Below are 24,234 nucleotides of genomic sequence, written 5' to 3' on the forward strand. Positions count from 1 at the left end.
TCATTCTCCAGGCAGATGGGCTTGAGTAAATCGTCCCTTTTGGCCACGTGCTTGTATGGCGACTTCACGTTCACAATGTTGAACCAAGTCCTTACTATCTTCAGGAACTCGGCAGTGTCTGCGAATCCGTCGCACCCAGGCTCCTTACTGTACACCATGAGCCCTGCTATGGTGGTCTCGTGGGTCGCGGAGTCTGCCAGCTTCACGTTCACGCGCTCTATGCTCGTCGGGTTGAGGACTTTATCGGAGAGACGATAGGCCATCTTCACTGGAGAGCCGAACTCCATTCTGTGAAGCTTCTCAAGGTGACAAGATTTCACCGTTAGGGCAGCTCCGGTCTTTTCGAACGGCGGGCAGAGAAGAGTCTTCTTGTTCAACAAGTTAAAGAAGATGTTCTTGAACAGATGGACTGTATCGAACATCGTGTAGATTCTTCCCAGCCCATCACTGCTCCACGGGTTCACGATGTACTCGGGGTGGGTGCCATCTCCGAGCGCTCGGTGGAAGCTTTGATTTGTGCGATGTCCGTCGGTGGTGACAGAGACCACACGAAATCCGAGCTCCGTGAGGCCTTTCACTACGTTGAAGAACATCTTCACCATTTCCTGCGTTGTGACGTGCGCCACTGGTGACATCGTGACCAGATCCTCGTATCTGCCAGCGACAGATGAAATGTGGGTACAGAAAAGCGTTGTGGTCGCTTTTCCAGAGCCATCACTTGATTCCCCATGCAGTCTTCCGCCGGCGAGCTCCAGCGTTGGGGCGCAATAGACTTCGTCCATAGCGAGATTTACTATCCTCTCTCTTGGCGTCAGCTTCGCGTTCCTCATCTGCAGGTACTTCATCGTACCGATTTCAAGGCCTTCCTGGACACTGAGTGCAGACGTAAGTCTCCTTAGTGTGGACCGGTGCGGTAAGATGAAGAGTCCAGAGTTTCGGAGTTCTTCATATAGCTGGGGACTTGTCCGGCTCCAGATGACAGCTGTTCCGAGGAGTGATGGGCTGTACTTGCGGGCGGTTCTGGGACAGGTCCTCAGTCGGAGCTGCTCGACAGCGAACCCACTGAAGACTCTGCAGTCGGTTGTGTCGTCCTCAGCCAGCTTCTGCAGCAGTTCCAGGCAGGATGTCATTGTGCACTCTTCTAGAGGCTGCGCCTTTAGAAACGCCAGCACGTTCAGCACTTCCGACGTGGTTTGAAATCGTTCTGTGTTCCTTACCAAGTGGGCAGTGGCGGAGGTAGACAATTCTCGGCCAGACACATGCATTTGGTACCGCAGATCTTGATATATCGTCAAACTGCGCACCACTAGAGGGCCTCGCGCTACGTCCAGGGTCTCCATTCGGATGGACAAAACGTCCTCCTTCAGCTCAGTCGCTGGCATCTTGACGAGAATGAATCCCGACGGCATAGTGTGAGAAGCCAGTTTCTCGGCCATCTCAACAGCAGAGAGCACCCTTTCCTCCTGAAACATGGTGTCTTCTTGACTTTTCCAGATCTGCCTCTGCTGTTCCCGCCTCGCTGTAGGCGTTGCGCGCGACGTGGGACGTTGAGACACCTCGGCCTCATCCCCGCCGTCGCTGAAAAGAAAAGAAATGCGTATTTACTTAATTCATTGTTCGCCTGTTACTTTAACTTAATTACGAAACTACTTCAGTCATTTTTATGGTCAGGTCAAAGGTCAGGTCACCAGAGGTCTTCAAAGGTCAAACATGACCTATTTCAACATTTTTCGACAAACTGGCGCATAAATCGGAAACCAGAACTACAGCGCCGTGCAAAACCGCATTTCAGATATCTCTTTTGACGCTCTTTCGCTAATGTGTTCTTAGATTGGACCTTAGATCAACGGTTTAGCCTCCAGAGAGCGCGGTTAAAATGAAAAGGTCACAAAATTGGCCTGACCTTAGGTCACCAATATCAACATTTTGAAAGGTACATTTTACAGACACTGTTAATCGTATCAATGGCTGAAAGTGGCAAGGCAATCGTTCAGTCGGTGTAGCGATGATGAGCACTCAAACTTTTTATTAGGAGAAAAAGATTTTGCCATCCACACGCAAAATATTTACCCACACACACTCTGTCAGAAGACTTGGAGAAGTTCGTTACGATTACTTTACATATTTTGACGAAATGGTAGTTTCTCACAAAAAAATATATATATATATAGTCAGGCACTTACTTGATGGGCAGCGTATATATGCTTGGAATTGCATCTGGTCTCAAACGCAGATTTTTTCGGTCAGTTCTTCTGGCTGTTAGTGCTTCCTCGCAAAAACTCTCCGTCGAGAAATGCAGCTCACACACTCCACTGTAGTCCAGAGATATTGGCTTCAGGGGCTTTAGTACCTCTATCCACTTCTGACGACGGGTTTTCTCCACAGGGAATTTGAAAACAGACTTTTTCTGTTTATAACCAGATCTACATTTAAGAACAGCACATTTACGTGCCATTTTAAAAATGTATGCCTACTAAAATCTACATATCAGCGAAGTGTTAACAATTAAAACATGAATAAACTTACCAATACACTTCAAAAACTGACAGATGGACAGCAAGATGGACAGAGATGTCCTTCGATGTGCATAACAACCATGTGAAAGATTTTATTTTCCAAAATTTCGCTGCATATCGCGTCACGTTTGTCGTCTTAACCCTCGCCCATGTAGGGGGGGGGTTGGTGCAACCCCCCCCCCTGAGGTTTTTCGGAAATAGTGCAAAAACGGCGGCGCGCAGCGCCGCCAAATTTTGGGTACCTTATGGGGCAAACCTTGCGCATCTTTTGATAAAAAAAAAATTTGACCGGGTCATGTCAGGTCACGGAGTTATGACGTCACAAAGGGAACAGCCTCCGGCCGGATTTTCACAAACTGAGTGCCAACGCCCGAGGTTTCCTGCCGGTGGTACGGACATCGGTTGATGGATCGTGATGAAACTTCCCATGCATGTTGGGGCAAGTATTGGCTATCATATGGTATAAGAAACTTGACCGGGTCAGGTCAGGTCACGGAGCTATGACGTCACAAGAGGAACAGCGTCCGGTACTATTTTTGAAAAGCGCCCGAACCACTATTTTGCTAATTCTTGTCACCTCAATGGGAATATGCAGCAATATTAGCTTCTATAGGGAGCAAATGGACCTTCCAAATCCAAAAATACAATCAGATTTCAAAAATTTAAATTTTGATTTTTCGAATTTCTGCCGCCGACTGTGACCTTGCCGACTTCCGGCGCTCCCAACGCGCCATTTTTAGAGCTAGGGAAACGAAATACATACCAAACGATAGAGAATTGATCAAGGAACACGATAGTGAAGGTTTCAAGTCGATATCTCCCACCGTTTTGCCGCAATCGCCGCGGAAAGTTGAAAAAAGTCTATTTTTCCGAAAATTTGACCTTTGACCGGTCAAAAGTAGGTCAAATGTTGACCTAGGACCAAAAAATATACCACCAATCGCGAGATCTCGGCGAGAGCAATCCGTTGGTCTTTTCCGCTAAGCTCTACGACGCTCCGTTTTCAAACGCCAAGGGGGGGGTCGCACCAACCCCCCCCCTGCATGGGCGAAGGTGGCAGATCGCCGTTTACGGGCGAGGGTTAAGGGACACTTCCGTTCGGTTGCATATTTTAATCCTGCAGTTGCGATAGAGAACAGAGTCTACAAAAGATCAATTTTATCCAAAAATATTTAATTGTTTATGATTATAGAACTTTCATTCAAAAGATGAAGGCCAGACGAATCTGTAGATAATTTTTCGCGGCCATTCTACCAATTTAAAGTGATTTAAGAAGCTTGTAAAATTTTGCCTCAAATGTCGATTAGGCCAAGCCAGTGCACAGTCCATGTTTAAAGGGGTCTATGCTTGGGTATATAAAAAAGCGGATGTACGTTGATGCAATTCTGAAATACATGGTAACTGGAAGCTGGCTGGAAATTACACCATTGGCCGAACCCATTTAGCCGTTAGCGCTATCATAATTACATCCTTGCGTGCATGAATAATTATATTTGTATTTCCTGTCATTTTCATTCAAACAAATGCGATTACCGTTTCTGAGGATTGTTCTCAATTGTTCCTAGCTCATGTCACCTGGGATTTTGACCGCTTTAAGTTTTTTTTCCTAAATTGAATGCTTCATAATCCTTGCACAACTTATGCAACAATGGTGTTGATGCTAATCTGTCCTATACTTCTGAAGTATTTTAACTGTTTATTCACCGAATGACCTTCATGCTAGTTAAAATGTAATTTTGTCGTCAAATACGTCTGCCTCGTGAAAGGATTATATCAGCCAGACCTATTCTCGTTTTATTGTGCACCATACCTTTTTCTTAGGTCAGGTATCCCATGACAGTGACCCCAGACCCCTTGTCCACTGACCTCTGATTCTGGTATTTGACCCTCGGCATATGACGTCACAGGATCCTGGTGGAGACCAAGGAGATGCTGGAGGAACAGCTGGACACGGCCAGAAAGCGCAGCGAGCAGATCGTCGAGCTCGAGACTGCCGTGCTCAAATACAAACAGCAAATTAACGATATTAGTCTGGTGAGTAGGTCTCAGGCCTCTGCCGACTATAGTTTGAACAGATTATTTAGCCGTCATTAGAAAACCGTAAATGCTATGCTGACATGTATATTGAGCGGAATTGAAATCTGAGTGAAGGTTTCCTTCCAATGTCGTTCATCGTCTTGGGCTGCTGTCACGGATTACTAATTGTGTCGAATTGTGTCGTTCTTGTCATGAAGAAGGCTTGCTGTCTGTAGTAGGACATTTTCTTGGAATATGCTCAATTAAGATGTTTTTTGTGCTCCTCAGGAGCGCGACATGGATCGGGACCGGATCCAGGAGCTGCTCGAGGAGAACGCCCGACTGCAGCTGAGCAGCAGGAACACGCTGAACGAGTCGGCCTCACTGGTGGCCGAGCTCGACAACCTGCGCAAGGACCAGAAGGACGGTACGTTCAGAAAAGAAGGACGGGACGTTTGGATCAAAAGGACGGTACGTTCGGACCAGAAGGACGGTACATCCCTGCTGAGGGACCAGGAGGATGATGCGTTTTGTGTCCCGTCCTCACACCAGAAAGACGGTACCTATGCTTGACAACATACAATTCTTGGTATGCTGAATAACGCAAAAACCCAACAGGACATTACGCTCGCTATTGGACAATTTAAACAGGAAGCGCGTTAGTGTGCCAGCGGGCTCCCAACGGAAACGTTTGGTATTCCGCTCTCCCTATAATAAAAGCAGACCTGCTAGCCTATTACACCAACTACCGCGTTTGCAGACGTGCATTCACTGGCATTTTACTGTTCAGTCACGTTTTATTTTCGCTGAGCGTTCGCTGGACCATTAGCGATATTAATCGCCCAACTTTGCCTCGTATTTTTGGAACTCAATTCGCCGTGTCTATCAGACTGATTGTCGTAGAATGAGTAGTTAGTGCTAACAATAAGGATAAACGCCGTCCAATGTAAAGCGACGAGACTTACCGCATTCCAGCTGACTTGCGAGCGGCCACCGACTGAGCTCCGATTTAACTCCTTAATTTCTTATTTTACTGTGGCAAAAATGCATATTTAAAGCTGGAACTAGTTCCAGTTTGTGGTTTCCACTATACGTCACGCACGGGGCTCAGCGCCTCGCCACGCACATGAAGACCCACATGTTCACCTACCGACCAACCATGGTGGCTCCTCCGCCCTGGCTCCTCCGAAGACCTAGATGTTATCCCACCGAGCGAAAGCTGCGGCAGTTACTCGCTCCCTTTGTCACAGAAGGAGCACTGGAAATTGGAGTAATTTTCCGCAGAATGCTCCAGACCACAACAGATGGAGTCTTTTTTAGTGTATTATTTCAATGTGAGGAGTCCAATGCGGTGTCTATGTGGTGCCTATATGGTGCCTACATGTCCATGTTGGAGTTTAGTAGGATGATTGCAGCTGGATGCTGGTACTTTGGCTCATGTTATCATATTGAATGCTCTGGAATCTCCCGGTGCTGTAAGCATAGCTCAGTGTTTGCTCTCCCTGTCCACAGGTTCGTCGGGCCACAGCAGCCTGTCTGACCAGCTGTCCTCGGACGCCCACGGCCGCGCGCTGCGGCTGGAGCTGGAAAACCAGCGGCTGCTGGCACTGGTCGAGACACTGCGGGAGACCAGCGCGCGCCAGACCAGCGAGAGCATCATCGAGCTGGAGAAGGAGAACAAGCGGCTCAGTCTAAAGGTGAGTGGCAGAGGGAGAAAGTGGGAGGGTGCACGAGAGCGGGAATACGAAGTTGTGACTGCGGATTGTGGACAGTGTGGAAACAGCCTACGTTTCGCCTGCTGCCGAGCCGTCTTGATTCGATCCGGCATTTGGTCGGTGGCTCCTTCCGTGAAGATCTGAGAAGGCACGAAGCTACTAGGCAATATTCTAAACTTTAATATCTGTAGATGTGTTGGATACTTTTTGGCCTTGGAGCTGCCAGACACACCGTGAGACTACCTAGCATGGGATTATTTTTGTGGAATTAGATTTGTAATTGCTTCAATATATCTCGCACATACGGTCACGCCCGATCGCTCTATGATAAAAAGCCATTGACAGGTACTAGGTCGATTCTGATCAGAACGTTAGCACGTTGGATTGTATCACATTTTCCGGCTTCAGAAATCAACGACAACGAAACTGAGCAATTTTGCTTTCTCACGATAAAGCTGACCGTTGCGCAAAGCCTACACACAGGAACGCCATTCAATCTTTTTTAGATGTCCATATATATAAATAGCCAAGTACTGCAGGTATATCGGAGCATTTTTCTTTATTCTATCGGATGAAACAATGGATCGAATTCAATGGGCACACGAACCGGGCACACGAGCCGCGCTTTAGAGGAGTTCTCAGGAGGAGTTGACTGTTCTGGCCTTCTAACCTTCTAACCTTGACTGTTCTAACCCTTCAGGTGGAGCAGCTACATACTGTTCTGACCCCCACGTCTTCCTCCCACAGGTGGAGCAGCTACAGAAGAGCTCCCAGGAGGAGGTGGCGCGTGCCGAGCAGCTGGAGCAGGAGCGGTGTCAGGGCGAACAGCAGACCAAGCGGCTGCAGCAGGTGATCGAGACGGTCCGGGAGAACAGCGACCGCCAGCAGGCCGAGCTTCAGGTACGCCGTACGAACTCCCCCTCCCTCATTCCTCTCTCCTCCCCCTTACGAAAGAGATACCTAGTTCAGCCGCTGGACAGTGGGCTTAGTTGGCCGGCAGTAATTGCAGGGGTGGGTGAGCAGATATGGTGGCATTATGGGGATAGTATATTTTTTAGTGTGTATTAATGACTGGGTCATATTAGTTTAATTCCGACAGAAGGCTGCTAAAGCCTATGATTTCGTTTGGGATGTACGAGTATAACTGTTGAATATTGAGCACACATCATCCAGTTTGTTTGCCAAAAGTGTTATTATGGCACTCTCCCGACCTATAAGCTATCCAACTGGCATCCCTGCTCTCCTCTGAGCCACCCCTCTGCTCCCCCTGACCTCCCCTATTTCACCGATCCCGCAGCGGGAGAAGCAGCAGCTGCAGGAGCTGGTGGAGACGCTGCGGGTGCGTCAGCAGCAGACCAGGGACACGCGGCTGCAGCAGGTCGAACAGGAAAACTGCGACCTCACCGTCAAAAACCAGGTGCGTGTCCGCCGCCTGCCGAGCGACAGGGTTGAGGTGTTCAGTTCAGCTGTCTTGAAAGTTGCTAAGGTTGAACGTTCTATACTAGAGCTGTAGATATAACTTAGGATTGATGGTGGAGTATTCCTGAACTCAATGGTCTCGAATGTCGAGTTAAGTTTGCTACAGCGTGGCTCACAGTCATTCTCAAAAGCGAGCTTCTTTTTTAGCATTCTCCGTATATTTCGTTCGCTGAGCTCGCGGCTGCAGCTGCTCATATTTCGTTGTTGTTTAGCAATGCACACACCTGGGAAATGCAACGTTATTGCAGCCAATTGTTAGTTTTGTTTTAGTGCTTGAGTTTCCCGCTTTTGTGGAACTGCTCTCAGTTTTCAGTCTCTGATTGATGCGTTGTCAGGTGGGCAATCCGTAAGCGGTTGTTCATTCAAAGGATTTCTGCGAATGATTTCTGGCTTCCCGGAAACTGCGGCGGGCACATAACCATAAATCACTCGCGTCTGGTGTTTCAATATCGGCTGGCCTCAGTGGGCTGGATACAGGCTGCTATTTTGAATTGCGAAACTCTGCTATTCTTGTTATGAGGTCTGGTGTGCAAGTTTCGAAGTTTCGTAGATAAGAATGCAATTCTTACGCGTTGCAAGGAATTCTAATTCTGGAGTTTTACGTAAGCCTTAGCTTGGTTTTCCGGTAGTTTCCCAAATCGACAGAAGCAGTAGCTGATGGGACGGCCTCCTGACTGCTGATCGGACTGCTGACTGCTGACGGCTCTGCTGACGGCTCTGCTGACGTGTTTCAGGAGCTGAACAGCCAGCTGTCCCGACTGACTGCTCAGCAGCAGCAGCTGAGCCGGCTGACGGAGCGACTGCGCGACACCTCCGTCCGACTGGAGGAGGCCGAACAACAAAAGGCCGGCGTGGAGCGCGACAACCGACAGCTGCAGACGGTGAGAAAATTAATTGGCGTCATAAGAGCAGAACAAAATGTGTGCTCTGCTTGGACCTATCATTAACCCTCGCTGGCACGGGGGGTTGATGCAACCCCCCCCTAAGGTTTTTCGCGAATAACTCGCGTAAAAAGTGGCCGATCGCGACGAAACTTTCAGTACCCTCGCATTGATCAATTTTACACCTACCCTGAAAATTTCATGACCCTGACCCCAATGACCTTTGACCTGTGACCTCTTTTCTGTGACCATGTTTGGCCGAAATCGCGGTTCGGCGCATGTCGGCTCGCATTAGCCGCGCGTTTGCAAGCTTTTCGTGGTTTCAAACGTTCAAACATGTGATTTGATGTTGCTCCCATGCATTAGGGTGGGTGTCAAGGTCACCTGAAGGTCAGGTCAGGTCATTGACCTTTGGTGACCTCGGGTGACCTCAGTTCACTTTTTCGAGTTTTACATGTTTCTAGGCTAGTTTTTGGAGCTGAATTCGAATTTAGCAACCATTTGAACATTTACGAAGTAGTTTTGGTGCCTTCGTAATATGTTACGAAGCTGTCAGAGGCGGTTGACACGTATTACGAATACCCGTCACAACCCCTACCGGTTGACCTGACCTGACCTGACCTGACCTGGTCTAAATGCTTAAAGACATCATCTCTGATCAAAACTAACACGATATTCGTGATCAGCACCCCGGAAAACCACATAGCAGCCACACTTTACGACTTTCTAACAGGTCCCGATTTTCCCGGTTTTCGGGTCATTGACCTGACCTGGAAGGTCACCCGATGGCCTAGGACCTTAAAATTGGGTATCATCGGCTTCGTCTCGTGACGGGCAACACGCTCGTTTTTTCCGCGAAGCTCTAGCTCAATCAGGGGCCAAACGCGAGGGGGGGGGTCGTACCAACCCCCTCCCCCTTGTGCCGTCGAAGGACTCAAAATGGCCTGTGCCTTCCCCACATCAGACTGTACTCTAATCGTCGGGGACTTCAACGCGCACCACCCCTCCTGGGATGCCTCCTGCTCGGACCCGGACGAGGTGGGGCGCAACATCTACGAGTGGTCGCAGGCCGCGGACTGGAGGGTGCTCAACACCGGGGCGCCCACCCGTGCTGGCTACGGAGAGGGCTCACGTCTCACTGCGCCGGATGTGGCGCTGGCTCACAGGACCCTCGCGGGGCGCTGTACATGGAATATCGGGACAGACCTGGGGAGCGATCATCTCCCTCAGGTCGTCACTGCCACAACGACTGGACACCTCCCACGCCGCGTCAGGAAACCCAAGTGGGCCTTCAATAAGGCAAACTGGACCGCGTTTAAAGCGGAATGCGAGCAGGAGATGGCCAGGATCCCGGCCGGAGATCTCAGCGTGGAAGCCCTGACAGTGAGGGTGACTGCTGTCATCGCCGAGGCCAGTCGGAACTGGGTCCCCCGGGGCGCGCGCTCCGATCCGAAGCCGTGGGCCGCCGACCCTGACCTGGTGGACGCAATATCGGAAAGGCGGGAAGCGAGAGCGGAGCTCCAACGGGCCCCCTCGGAGGAAACAAGAGCCCGATGGAAAGCTGCCAAAACAAGAGCAGCGGAACAAGAATCTACCGCAAGAAGGAAGGCATTCCAGGACTTCGCCTCCAACGAACTAAACCGCACGACCTCTATCGGGAAGGTGTCCAAGATACTGAAGAAGATGGAGGGTGCCGTACAGAGTGCATGCCCCGGCCAGGCGATCAACGGGGACCGCGGCCAGCTGGCTGTGGAGGACCGTGCCAAGGCCGAGGCATTCATCTCAAGTTACGCAAACGTGAGCAGGAACGTACGCCTACGACACCGGGACCGTGCGGTCAAAGCGGAAATCGTCGAAGCGAAGTCGCGCCCGTGCTCATGTGAGGGCCGAAAAACCGACGCGTGTCAACCCTTCTCGGAAGAGGAGATGGAGGCCCAGCTCAGAAAACTGAAGATGAGGAAGGCCCCCGGCCCAGACGATATTTGCGCCGAGTACCTGTCACACCTGGGCTCTACGGCGCGGGGAGTCATCCTCTCCCTCATCAACCGCTCCTGGGATACCGCTCTCATCCCCTCGACCTGGAGAAGGGCAACCATTATCCCAATTCCTAAAGCAGGCAAGAACCCGGGCTCGGTGAGCGGCTACCGTCCCATCAGTCTCACCAGTCACCTGGCGAAGCTGGCTGAACGGATGGTCGCCGCTAGACTAACCTACGTGGCGGATAAGAAGCGCCTGGTTCCGCCCGAACAGGTTGGTTTCCGACGAGGCCGAGGCGCAGAGGAGAGCCTTGCCAGACTGATCCAGACAGTACAGGACGGCTGGAACCGGCCGAAGCCACGGGGACGCCCGGTAGACGGATCTACCGCTGACAAGTTCGTCCTGCTGGCCTTCGATTTTAGCCGCGCCTACGATACAGTGGACCACCGGATGCTCTACTCAAAACTCCTCCGTCACCTCCCGAGGTGCATGGCCACGTGGGTGTTCGGCTTCCTGAGGGACCGCCGAGCCAGAGCCGAGGTGAATGGGGTGCGCAGCTCGGAGCGCCCCTTTCGAGCGGGCCTGCCACAGGGGTCGGTCCTGGCCCCCACCCTCTTCACCCTCTGGTCCGCCGACCTCATCGAGGACCTCGGCCGCGTCCCGAGGACGTCAGTCTTCGCGTATGCGGACGATACGGCGACACTGAGCGCAGGAGCCTCGATGCCCGAAGCAAAGGCCAGAGCGCAGCAGGCAGCGGACACCCTAGCGGGGTGGGCGCGCCGCTGGAAAATGAAGATCGCCGGCCAAAAAACACAAGCCCTCGTCCTCTCCCAGTGGAGCAAGGATGCCACTGACTTCAAGCTCAAGGTTGATGGTGCCGAAGTCAAGGGAAGCCCTCACCTGAAGCTCCTCGGCATCACGCTAGATAGGCTTCTTCATTTCGGCGAGCACTGTGCCAGTGTGAGGAGAAAAACCAAACCCCGGATCGCCCACCTGCGCTCCATGACGAACCGGTCGTGGGGACTGCAGGAACAGCAGCTCCGGACGGTGGCCAATGGCTACATCAGAGGAGCCCTCGAGTATGCGGCATCGGCGTGGCTACCCGCCACGCCCCCCGGACATGTCGAGCAGCTGGACCGCGAGCTACGATCGGTGGCTCGCGTGGTGACCGGCTGCACACGCTCAACCCCGGTAGCACCGCTCATGGCAGAGGCCGGACTACCAGCCGCTCAGGTCAGGCGAGGCACTCTGGCCACCAGGATGCTCTGCCTGGCGAGATCGCTACCTGAAGACGACCCGCTGCGAGTGATCGCCGATCAAGACCCCCCTCGCCGACTGAAGTCGACCACTGGTTGGAGACGCCTAGGGAGAGAGGCCCTCCGAGCATGCCACCTGGAGGATGTGCCGGTGGAGGAGCGCCTGCAGGTGATGCTCCCCCCGTGGTCTGACCCGGGCACCATCAGGATATCCCCGAACATGAGCGGGGCTGCTAGCCGGGACGCCCCCGCCGCGATTCGCCGCCAGACCGCCGAGAACTACCTCGCCACCTTCCCAGAAGCCGCTACCTGGATCTGGAGCGATGGCTCGGCGGAGGGCGGCACGACGAACGGCGGCGGCGGCGCCCTCCTCATACTCAGGAACGGGGAGGCCAGGGAGATCAGGGTCGCCGCAGGACGCCTGTGCTCCAGCACCCGCGCCGAATTGTGCGCTATCAAAGCGGCGCTGGAGGAGGTCAGCAACCTATCAGGTGCCGAGGCAGAGGGACCCGTGGTCCTGTGTACCGACTCCCAGGCGGCGCTGTCCATGCTGGCCGGAGGGGCGGGATCGCAGACCACCCCGATGGGCGCGGCGATCTGGGCCCTGCTGCTCAGCATCTCCGCCAGAGGCCAAGAGGTGATGCTGCAGTGGGTACCAGCGCATTGCGGTATCCCCGGCAACGAAAAGGCGGACGAGCTGGCGAGAGAAGCAGCCGGCCTCCAGCAGGAGGCGCCAGCGGATGTCCGCACCATCACGGGCGCCGTGGCCAGGACGGCTGCAGAGGCATGGCGCAAGTCGTGGCCGGATTCTTTCTTCCGGCGAATTTGGGGAGACCGGATGCCGAGCCCGGTCTCCGGCGTGAGCAGGAGCGAGGCGGTGGATGTACACCAACTGAGGGCCGGTCACTGGGGAATGGCCCGCCAGTATCTCCACCGTATCGGCCGCCTTCCGACGAACTCGTGCCCCGGCTGCCCCGAGAAGGACTGCCCTGCGGCGCGATGTATCGTGTGCAAGGAGGAGGCGGACACACCGGAGCATGTGCTGCTCCGATGCCCGAGTCTCGCCGGACTGCGCCTTCGGTTGCTCGGCAACATACACGTGGACCCTGCGCAGCTGCGCGACGGCGACGTCGTCGCGGCCTTGGCCCGCGGCTTCAGGCGCCATCTGGAGCCGCTGGCTGACGGGCGACCCTAGAGGTCGCCCGGGAGGAACAACAACAACAACAACAAATGGCCTGTGCCGGCGAGGGTTAACGACGTATTTTGTTATATTGACTTGATGACAAACAATTGCAAATGAAGGTGTTGTCTTTGCTTCTTTTTATGGTGGAATGTCTATTGCATATTTTTAAGCGATATCTTTGAGAATCGTTAGCCCTCATCTCAAATAAACAAGCATACTCTCACCTCTCACCTCTCAAGTCCCGACTGCTGATTTTACCCCTGACCTCGTATCCCCGCAGGCCATCGCGTCTCTGCGTCAGACGTGTGAGCGCCATGAGAAGCTGGAACAGGATCACTCTAACCTGGAGACAGAGTACCAGCGGCTCACCAAGCTGGTCGAGAACATGAAACAGCAGCTGGCAACGGTGAGAGAACGTCTGGAGGCTAGCAGGCTCAGTGTAGTCCGCGATGTGGCGATAATTTATGATAGAAACTTTGCGTTGATTCAACAGTGTACGCATGCTGCCATGGTATTCTACGTGTGACCTACAACGCTGTCGGAGCGTTTTTCTATTTCGGAACGACAGTTCACAGTGGGCTGCTTGTCACTGTATACCACATCAGCAGTGCTGTCAGAACCTGGTGCTGGGTCAGCCCCCCCCCCCCGAATGCTCATCGGACCGTGACGTCACACACTGTGATCATGACGTCACAAAAACACCCTGCCGTGATCGCGGTGCCTCCCTGTTTTTGTCCCGTGCGTGAGCGTGCGGTCAGCAGTGAAAAAGGATCCTATAGCGGGCGGCCAAGGCCGTGCTCGATATGCATGATGCACGGTCGGATTACAGGGAGAGCGAATCTAGAGTTAGTTCCGGCAAATTATTGGTGGGGTTTGGGAGAGCGAGGAGAAGCAAAGACGAGGATAAGGTCGTGCGGATGAAAGCACGAGGCACATTCAACCTCAGTGATTATTCACGACTCGTGGTTTATTTGCATGGAAAGCTTGATTGGATATGTAAAGTTATGTTAGGGTTCGATCAGTTTCCACTCATTGCTGAAAATTGATGTTGTCACTTGTCAGCCAGGCATCTACCTCTTTTTTCCATCCCCATTCCTCCTCACTGACCCCTCCCCCTTCCCCTCTCCTCAGCTGGAGTCGGTGCGGGAGGACCACTCGAGCCTGCAGCAGGAGGCGCGCCGGCTGCAGGAGCAGGAGCGCTGCGCTGCCGAGCGACTGCAGGAGGTTCAGCAGGAGCGGGACGTGCTGCAGAGGCAGCTGCAGCAGCTGCGGGACGCCCACGTCAAGTGCGACGTGCAGCTGTCGGCACTGCACACGGAGAAACATAAGCTGCAGAAGACCTCGGAGGCCGGGCAGCGGCGCGCACAGCAGCTGGAGGCCGAGAATAAGGAGCTGGACACGGAGAACCAGAAGCTGCTCAAGACGGTGGAGACGCTCAAGGTGAGGATGGGGAACGCTAGTGGTTGGCTGGGTTGCGAGCTGGTGACGTGTTGAATCGCTGTGGAGAGACGCCTGTTAGCTCCGTTCGCTCGAGTGTTTCCAGCGTAGTTTGAACCACAGTGATGTCAGTAGTTAAAAAAAAAAAAATCTGCCATTTCAAACGGCCTTGAAACAACTTTAGAAATTTACATCAATTAATCCATTGTAATCTTCATCTAAACCTTTTCACTTATCGGTCCACTTGCACCGATCGGCGGTTCCACTGTTGACTCCCACCCGGCCTCCCCTGACTAGCCTCCCCTCCCCTCACCAGATGTCCACCCGGCGTCTGAACGACCTGGAGCGTGAGGGCACCGAGCTGGAGGCCGCCAACGACATGCTGTCCCGGGAGAAGAGCTCGCTCTCCAAGGAGACGGCCCGCCTGCGCCAGGCGCTCGAGGTGAAGGACGCCAGTGTGGACGAGCTGTCGTCGCGCGTGGCCACACTGGAGCGAGAGGGGAAGAGGCTGGCGAAGGAGCTGGAGGAGAGGGACGCCCAGGCGGCCGCCCTCAAACAGCTGGAGAGTGAGAAGGTAAGGAGTGGGATGGATATTGGGATACGAGGGAGGGATGTGAAACCTAGAGGGATGTGCTGCTGACATGGTTTATGGATTTGTATGCTAGTACGAGCACCAATTTGTAACAACGATACCAACCCGAAACTGCTGAAAATCCTTGCTTGGTTTTCTAAATGCTGAGAGGGCGTGCGGCAATTTTCGTTCATATGGTCTGTATGACTGGCCGGACGTTGTTATACTTCACCAATGTGCCACGCTTACACTAACTGACCCCACCCTCCACCTCCAGACCAGCCTACTGCAGGAGACGCGGGTGGACAAAAAGACGCTCTGTACCCTCCGCGAGGAGCTGGTTCAGGAGAAGATCCGCAGCCAGCAGCTGACTGCCGAGCTGGAACAGCTGAACGGCGAGCTGCAACGGGTCGGCATTGACAAGGACCGGCTGGCCGCCTCCGACTACAGCGCAGGGGAGAGGTGAGGAGGGGAGGTCAGACCACAGTGTTTGGGGAAGGTGGGTTAGAAGAGGAGGGAGGGGGTGGGCTCTGGCTACAGTGTCGAGGAGAGGACGTTGGCTATACCGGACGGGATGGGAGGGGATGGAATATAGTCAATTACTTTTATACTGCCTAGCAGCTCAGCTGTTATCGGTCACTTAGAGGCTAGTTTTCAATCACCGACGCCGTCCATTGCAGCCGGTTCAAGGCGCTGCAGCAGATGATGGAGGAGGCGCTGAAGAAGAGCACAGAGGTCAAGGACCAGAAGATCGTCCTGCTGGAGAACAAACTGAAGGAGGCGCAGGAACGGCAACAGGTACGGTACTCTACGGTCTTCACCGGTCACGCGTGTTCTTGCTGACTGAGCTAAATGTCAGTTTTCTTTTAAGCTTGTAGCAATTACTCTCTTCATGGACATTTTGTCATGATAAATAGAAAATTTGTTTGCCTATTTTGGGCCAGCTCTTCTTATTTCAGTCTCGCAAAAACCAACGTTCTTAGCGCTGCGTATACGGCCGTGTGCTGAGCTAGTTCGTGTTTTCTCCGCCAGGCGGTGCGCCAGGAGCTGTCGGCGGTCCGCCAGGAGTACCAGCAGCTGCAGCAGGAGACGGGCCAGGTGACCAGCGACAGCTCCAAACAGCTCAGCGGCGTCAAGGCGCGCCTGGCAGAGATGGAGCGGCGCAACAACAACCTGGCCACCGAGCGGGACAGCCTCAGCAGCGAGAAGGAGTCGCTGACGGATCAGCTGGAGCAGCTGCGTGCCGCGCTGGCCAGCGTGCAGTCGCAGCTCTCCCAGCTGACGCAGCACAACGTGAACCTGCAGTCGGAGCTGGCCAAACTGCAGGTGGAACACACGACCGTGCAGAGTCAGGCGGCCTCGCTGACGGCGCAGATCACCGGGCTGCGCACACAGGCGGCCGCCGCCCAGCAGGAGAAGGACCAGGTAAGGACGGAAAGGGAGAAGGGAGGGAAGGCAGGATGAAGAGGGAAGGGCCGGTCGTAGTGGGGTTGGAGGGGTGGGTAGGCGGGATGACAGGAAAAAAGACAAGAGAGGGAGCAGTTTAGTTGGTGTGGGAAGAGGATTATATGTAGAGGACGGCAGATGGGTATCCCGGAAGCTGTCATCCCTGTTCACAATGTCTACGCCGGGCTTTCTTAGTCACATTCTGCTCCTCCCTGTGTGTGACTGCCACTGTCTGACCCCGCTGCCGCGTCCTTCCACAGCTGAGCCGTACCCAGGAGGAGGCGCGCGCCTCCCAGGAGCAGCTGATCACCGACCACGAGACCCTGCAGCGACTGCACGAGCAGCTGACCGTCGAGTATGACCAGCTGAAACGCGAGCAGGCGCAGCTCAAGAGCGCCAACAAGACGGTCAAACACGAGTTCCGACAGCTGCAGGTATATAGCACCAATATTACTTTCCTGGTGATACCACCGTCGTGGAGAAGGGAGAAAACCTCAGGTCGGGGCTGCAATGGACATTGAAAAAGATGGTTGAAACGTTTTGTATCGTAGCGTTTTAGAATTCATAGACAGTTACGACCTTCCTGTAAAACGAGGTGAAGCGAAAATAATTGCACCTTAGATCACACACCGACCTCCATTCTAATACAGGACGTTGAAGTGCGGCTGTGCCCGGACTGACCTCTCGGGTTGACCTGTGTGACCCTGTGCTGCCGTTTCAGGAGCGTTATGAGGCGGCTACCAGCGGTCAGGATGACCTAGTCAGGATTAAGGAGACTCTGGAGGAGGAACGGGAGAGTCTGAGGACCGACACCCGCTCCCTACAGAACCTGCGAGAGGAACACTCCAGGCTCAAGGTTTGGACCGATTCATGAGTGGTGTATGGAGAATAGCGTAACGTCAATGATATTCCAATAGTCAATCCCAAAGTCAGTTTTCGCATTTTGTGTGCGTCTCATCATTGACTCATCGCTTAACTCAAATGCTTGCATTTGTCTAAATGTTGCAAAAGCACATCCAGTGCATCATAAGCTTTTCATTATTATCCCACAATATGACAGCGATGCTGTTTGTTTTTTTTTTCTAACAATATAACGCCGTTAGGCAGCAATTACGTCACCCGTCTAACGCATGCCGCCGCCGTTTTTCGCAGGACGATTTCCGCAGTCTGTTCACGGCCAACGAGAAGCTGAAGACCGAGTACAAGTCGCTGCAGTCGGACTACAAGTCGCTCAAGTCTGAGAACAACTCGCTGAAGCTGAAGCAGACAGAGGTCAGCGGCCAGATGTGCGACAACCGGGACCACATCAACGGCCTGGAGGTGGAAATCTCCAAACTCTCCAACCGATGTGAGGTGAGACGGCCGCGCGGTGTGCCGGAGAGAGGATTGAGCTCTTGGAGCTATCTAGGCTGTGCCGTTTTCTGCACAAGTATCGAAACTCGAGTTCATTTGACTGGACGTTGGAGGCGTGTCCTGTCATATTTCATCTAATTGTGTGTGCGCGCTCCCAGGTTCTGACGCAGCTGAACACGCCATTGCAGTAACTGACCCGCTGTCTCCTCTCTCTAGGTGCTGACACAGCTCAGTGACTGACCCTTTGTCCCCCCCCCCCCCGTCAGGTGCTGACACAGCTCAGTGACTGACCCTTTGTCCCCCCCCCCGTCAGGTGCTGACACAGCTCAGTGACTGACCCTTTGTCCCCCCCCCCCCGTCAGGTGCTGACACAGTTGAACACGGCACTGGAGGAGGACCGCCGCTCCCTTATGGGCCAGGTGACGGTGCTGCTCACCCAGTACCATGACCTGCTGTCCGCCACACTCGAGGAGAAGGACCACTTCCACGAGGAGGAGCGCAGCCTGGCCGACAAGCTCAACAACCTCCGACGGCAGAAGGAGAAACTCGAGGAGAAAATCATGGAGCAGTATCGGCGGATGGACAACTACACGCCGAAAAAGTCAGTACCTATATGGACCGATGGGTTCTGGTAGACACCTTGCTAACACAGTGCACAGCTATGGTTAATAACGTAGTCTGCTAGTCTACGAAGTGCTTCGCTGTTCACATGCCAGCATCTGGCTAAGCCAAGCTTCAACTTTGAATAGCTTCGGTATTTTGTTTAACACCCGAGTTGTGTGGTTGTCGTTAGGTTTAAAGTTGGCGTACGTACCTGCCTCTGCTGTGTATCAATTCATGTCCTGAAATAACAATCAGCGGGCATGCACTAACTTGTGCTGTATTAAAGGTCCATCGACTCAGTGCCAACTAACCCACGGTGCTCTCTTAGCGACCGTGGATCTCTGTCTCCTCAATACTCGTGAGTTCCGTACACGTTGTCTTGTACACAATTCGGATGTGTCGTTGGCTGTTTGTACGTCGTTGTATGCTAGTCTATTGCATGCTGTTGTTATGAATTAGCTATTCCTGAAGGAATAATCAGAACAGTTGAGTTAAGCATAGACATTTTTTTTTTCGAGCATGAGTCAGTCTGAGGTCTCTTGGGCGAGCTGTGACGACCAGTCCGACGCAACACCCCACTTCAAGCCGTCTCAGAGCCAGTGTTCGCCGGGATTAATCTATGACTGGCGATACCGGCACACTGATTGGCTGATGAATTTACAGGCTCAAAGATGTATTTACTTATCGACTTAGTTCACAATTTGCAGCTGTTCAGCTGAAAGCAATAAGAGTTTCTGTCAGTAATTGCCGAATGTTGCATGTTGATGGTTGATGTTGTATTTTGTGAGCACATGCTGTGTTTTTGGTCATCACGAGTCGTGAGCACAGGAAGATGCCATCAGCTTAAGTCGAAAACCAGGAAATCTATCGACCTTACTCTCCCATGCCCTGCTCCTTTTGGTACCTCTGAAAACCGTTTTACTGATTTATTCACTCATCTACTATTTAGGTTCCGGAACATTTTTTTTTTTCACTGATGTAGGCGTAGCTATAAAATTCACATCCAGTGTGTTCCTTCCAAACCTACCTACCGTCTTCTCTCCCCATATCCATATGCAGTTTTAACACCTACTCCCTCTCTAACTTCCCTCCCCCTTCGCTCCCTCAGGCGCGGTTTCGGGGCCAACCTGGTTCGGCGAGTGAAGCGCGCCGGTACGGACCTCATCAGCCGGGTGCCGCGCACGGCCCGCTCTCGGTCCCGCTCGCGACTCGATGACGTCACTGACAGTCCGGACTCGGCTAGTCTGGGCAGCGGCAGCGGCGGAAACGACAGCGTTGACAGCGGGCCCGACTCGCTGCGGAAGTCGCCTCAGCAGGGTGGGTGGAGCTCAGCAGCGGGGAAAGGAACGTGAGGGATTGATTGGAAGTGGGTGGATGGGTGCATCTTTTAGCTTTCGGCTGTGTTGAGACTTGAGACATGTTTCAACTTTCAACGTTGGAGTCTTGCTTTGTTTCACAGTGTAAGGAAGCATACGGAAATGTGGTATAGGGTAAATTTGTTTTCTTGTGCACATTGTTTGTAAAAAAATGTTATATTCTACAATATTAAAAGCGTATTATTTATTGCATACATTCGTTCTCTCAGCTGGTCTCCCGCCCTAATTCCCCAGCCGTCTGACTCCCTCCCTCCCTCTCCCCGCTCTGCAGAGGAGGAGGCGGCTGACGAGCGGTGCTCCGAGCGGCCCTCCTCCCGCCGCTCTCTGGGCGGGGGCGGCGGCGGCGGCGGCCGGCCGCTCTCCCTGGCAGAGGACCGGCGCCGCTACCGGTCCTCCGTCTCCATCGACGAGACGGCGCTGCTGCGGTCCACCGACCCCGGCGGCGACCGGCGTGCAAACGGTCAGTGCAGGCGCTACGCACCGAGAGTGTAGCTGGAATCGGGTGGGGTTGAGGCATCGGTGAGACTTGATTTGATGAGGGGTAGGGTAGCGCAGTATCGATTTCCGGTGAAAAGTCTGAACAGCATGCTCAAACGTATTGTGATATGTAAATTAGACTCACAGATGCCACTCAAGCATTTCCTTTGCCATCGCTTATGCCTGGCTCCTTGCCGGTTTGTAACTTATTGCGATCACAGTGTCTGTGTATATGTGTTAACGATCGGTTCTTTTTTTTGCGCGTGCAGGGAAGCTGAGCCACCGGCTCAGTTTGGGCCCGGGTATGGGTCGAACGCGCCGTGCTATGTACTACAACGACGAGGACGATACGATACCCACACGGGACGTGGGCCTCAGTCAGCCCAGTGAGTAATGGGAGGGGTCACGGGCCGAACGCGGTCAGTTTTAGTCCGTTCTCTTGTTTGCTTGACTTCAGTTTTACTTCAGGCTGCTTTGCTCGGGTTTCCTCACCATGTGAGTTATGGACATACTCCGTGTTTTTCAGTACCAATAAATGCTTCTTTAGCTGACCTCATGAGCTATAACAGCTGACCGCACGGGTGCCCTCCCGACAGACGGCCTGCCGGCGTGCCGCTCGGAGGTTCTGATCCGGCCATCGATGGGCTCCATCTCCAGCATACACTCGGCCGACATCGTGTCACTGAAGACCTCGCCCGCGCCCGCCAACGGAGGATGCTTCCAGGTGAGACGAGAGCATGGCATGGGTGCGCGTCTAGGGAATCGTGGTGGAGAGCAAAGGCGGAGCATTGTCTCGGCATGAAGAGGGGTCTGCGGTGGATTCTGTTGTGTGAATGATTATTCGTGGGACGGTGTGATCCCATGTGGCGTTGTCTTGAAGTTCACGCCGAATAGGAAATGACGTGATGAATTTGCGTTGAACGATGCGATATAAATCATGCGATGTTGAAAATTCCATTATTGTACATTGTAATCTTGTTCGAATTTTCTACGATTCTGGCCATTCAGCCCTAGATTCGATTCGATATCAATCCGGCGGTCGACTCAATGCCATATCCTTTACCTGCCTGCGGTTGTACCCCATACCGTCACTGGTCATGAAAAAGGAGGGGCATTCTCATGACAAGTTTGAAAGGCGTTCATTCTTATCCTTAATTCGTGTCTTGTCTTGCTACCATGCCACTCAACTCCCTCTTTTGTACGTGGAATCTGGAATGCGCATACTGAGCATGTCCTTTTTTGTTATCTTGCCCGTCACTTTTCCCTGCCTGCTATATCCAACTATTCTCTCCTGCTATTCTCTCTTCCGTTCCGTCTGCCCCCCCCCCTTTCGGTTGTTGTGGTCGTCACAGCATCCTTTCTCCCCTCTTTATGGGCTCTTCCTTATACCGGGGTCTAACCCGTCTTCTTTCTTCTATCATCAGAGTCTGGTGAATATCAGCACGAGCCCGGCGCCGGGCGTGGGCGGCTCCACCGAGCACTGCACCACCATCTCGATCGCGGGCGACAGCGCGTCCAGCACCAGCACCGACACCGGCACCATCACCATCAACGGCCAGTCGCCGGCGCCGCCGCCCAAGCTGCCGGCCAGATCCGCCGCCGGCACACCGGACGTCAGGTGTGTGCGAGACAGTTTTATGGCGTGTTTGAGAGGTCACTCGCTCGAATGCTATTTTTACCGTTTTAAATCTGCCGGAGTTTAAATGTTAAATGTTTTGTGTATCAAGTCAAAAATAAATAAATAAAATAAAACGTGTTTGACGAATGTCTTTTATTATTATTGCTTCGCCGCAGTATTAGTCTTTCTCGCGATTTTCATTCGTTCTTAACTCCTTACCTAATTCTCGTGATGGCCTATTCATCACGTCTTTTATCAGAATGTATGCATAGCTGCTACCGTACCGCCGTGCTGACGCCATGCCTCTGCTCCCCGCTCAGGACGCCGCCGCTGCCGGCCAAGTCACTAGCGCTGCGCCGGCCGCAGCTGACCGAGTGTGACTCGCCGAGCTCCAGTCAGAGCGCCTCGCCGCCGCCCAGCCAGCCGGGCTCGCTGCCCTACTCGGCCAGTCCGGTGCCGCCCTCGGCCGGCGCGCGCAGCATGCCGGCCACACCCCTGCAGCGGCGGCGGCCGACCGTGCCTCCGCGCCAGGCGCCGCCGCCGCCCGCGGCCGACGACGGTGTCAGTCAGAAGGAGCGCGCCGCCGCCGCCGCGCTCTGGTACGAGTATGGGTGCGTGTAGGTAGGGGTGCGTGTACACACACACACGGCCGCGCTCGGTGCTACAGACCGCAGCTGAATCAGCTGTCGCGGCGGAGTGGTGATCGACTCGCGCTCGAGCGCCGGCCTCGTTGTGTCAGAGTCGCCGCTGAATCGGTTTGCGAGTCGCGTGAGTGAAACGAATGGCAGCTTGTGGCATTTCTTCATTTATGTAGGTATTGCATTATGTAACGCACATTTATATGAATAAGACAATCATGAGCGCATCGGTCGTGTGTTATTATTTATGTTTGCCGTATGTGTACCTATGTCGGTAGCAGAGTGGGAAATTATTGTTTTATCTTCCTGATCTCGATGTGTGCGGCTCTCCTGCGGGTGACGGCAGAGGTATTGCGTGCGGCGCCGGAGTGGATCGGCCGTGAGGCGCGTGTTGAGGGCGGGCCGAGCGCCCCCGGTAATCTTCCAGACCACCGGACACTGCCAACTGCCGTGACTCCTATCGGGGCCGGGCCTGTCCGTGCCCCGCGTCTGCCGGCGCGTTAGTCAGTATCTGCTTGTCTGTCCGTCTGTCTGTCCGTCTGTTTGTCTCCCTAGCCTCTCCTCTTTTCCCTATATCTCTGTCCGTCTCCGCCGGTCGGAGCTGGCTGGCTGTTTGGCCCTCGCCCGTTAGCTGGTAGTAGGGCCGCGCTGGCTGTCTGCTCCCGTATGCTTACTCTAGCCTCCCGCCCAGTCCTGTCACCGTTGAAGCGATGTGATATCTGTTGTAGTCAGGAGGCGTTGCGCTGTAGAGTACACCTGAATGTGACCGTGCCGTGTCGCTTTGTCTCGAAATATATGGAAGTTATGACAGCTATTTTTTGTTGAATGTAAAACCTTCTTGAGGATGCGGAGCCGTGGAAATTTCAGACGGCTCCGGCTCCCGCTCCGGCTCCGGCTCCGGCTCCAATACTCAGTACATCCCCTATGCGATTAAATACGGGTGGAAGAAAAAAGACGATGGGATTGGTGCACGTTGCTTCTGTATTTGTATAACAAGGCTATTTTCATATTTACATACGACATGTTTTACTGCCTTGAACTTTCAAACCGAACTAAGCCAATAATTTTTCCTCTTCAAAAAAAGGAGCCGGAGTCGCCACCTTTTTTGACGGCTCCGGCTCCGGGCTATATTGTTTCACGGCTCCGGCTCCGGCTCAGGGCAAAATATGCCGGCTCCGGCGGCTCCGGCTCCCTAGCCGGACTTCCGGCTCCGGCTCCGCGCCCCTGCCGGGCTTCTACAGAAACAAAATTTTTGGTAAGTGCTCGCGACTTGCCGAGCTGATATTAGTCTATTCTTTAGAAACGATGTTTAATAAGGGATAGTTGTGCGTTTCGGGGTTTAGACCATAGAAATAAAGAAGGTTTAGACACTGTTCTGGTTCAGGGGCCTCGTGCGCCGCACTTGTCCCGGCCCTGAAGGCTGAAGCCATGCAAAATGAGGTGGTCACCGGTGACAATTAATTTCATCTCTCATTTTGAACCTCGTTCTCCAAACTATATACTTTCCTCCGGAACCTGAGCTGCTTCCCTGACTGCCCTGACTTTGCTATGCAAGATTACTTTACTACTCAGGTTGGTTCACTAGGGAAATAAAGGCGCCGTGGTGACGTCACGGATTTGGTAGCAATCTGGTAGCAATTTTTGCAGACATCAATGGCGCACGTGTTGTTTGATCGTCGCCAATACTATTTT

The 24,234-nt window shown here is 53.4% G+C and overlaps 1 protein-coding gene across 1 annotated transcript in view; it reads left to right on the plus strand.

Moving 5' to 3' along the window:
• Positions 1-23,351, plus strand: part of LOC122369379 (girdin-like) — a 114,718-nt gene extending 91,367 nt beyond the window's left edge. The window contains exons 9-30 of the mRNA XM_043344084.1: positions 4,424-4,550; positions 4,821-4,959; positions 6,045-6,229; positions 6,995-7,147; positions 7,545-7,664; positions 8,461-8,607; positions 13,304-13,429; positions 14,155-14,463; positions 14,777-15,034; positions 15,309-15,493; positions 15,712-15,829; positions 16,064-16,456; positions 16,738-16,911; positions 17,199-17,333; positions 17,630-17,830; positions 18,193-18,431; positions 19,542-19,750; positions 20,081-20,269; positions 20,556-20,672; positions 20,883-21,010; positions 21,711-21,904; positions 22,225-23,351. Of these exons, the coding sequence (XP_043200019.1) occupies positions 4,424-4,550; positions 4,821-4,959; positions 6,045-6,229; positions 6,995-7,147; positions 7,545-7,664; positions 8,461-8,607; positions 13,304-13,429; positions 14,155-14,463; positions 14,777-15,034; positions 15,309-15,493; positions 15,712-15,829; positions 16,064-16,456; positions 16,738-16,911; positions 17,199-17,333; positions 17,630-17,830; positions 18,193-18,431; positions 19,542-19,750; positions 20,081-20,269; positions 20,556-20,672; positions 20,883-21,010; positions 21,711-21,904; positions 22,225-22,525 (4,147 nt within the window). The 3' untranslated portion in view covers positions 22,526-23,351. The remainder of the gene's footprint in view (positions 1-4,423; positions 4,551-4,820; positions 4,960-6,044; positions 6,230-6,994; positions 7,148-7,544; positions 7,665-8,460; positions 8,608-13,303; positions 13,430-14,154; positions 14,464-14,776; positions 15,035-15,308; positions 15,494-15,711; positions 15,830-16,063; positions 16,457-16,737; positions 16,912-17,198; positions 17,334-17,629; positions 17,831-18,192; positions 18,432-19,541; positions 19,751-20,080; positions 20,270-20,555; positions 20,673-20,882; positions 21,011-21,710; positions 21,905-22,224) is intronic.
• Positions 23,352-24,234: the final 883 nt, after the last annotated feature.

This window comes from Amphibalanus amphitrite, unplaced genomic scaffold (assembly GCF_019059575.1).
Source record: "Amphibalanus amphitrite isolate SeventyFive unplaced genomic scaffold, NRLGWU_Aamphi_draft 001030F_arrow, whole genome shotgun sequence".
NCBI lineage: Eukaryota > Metazoa > Arthropoda > Thecostraca > Balanomorpha > Balanidae > Amphibalanus > Amphibalanus amphitrite.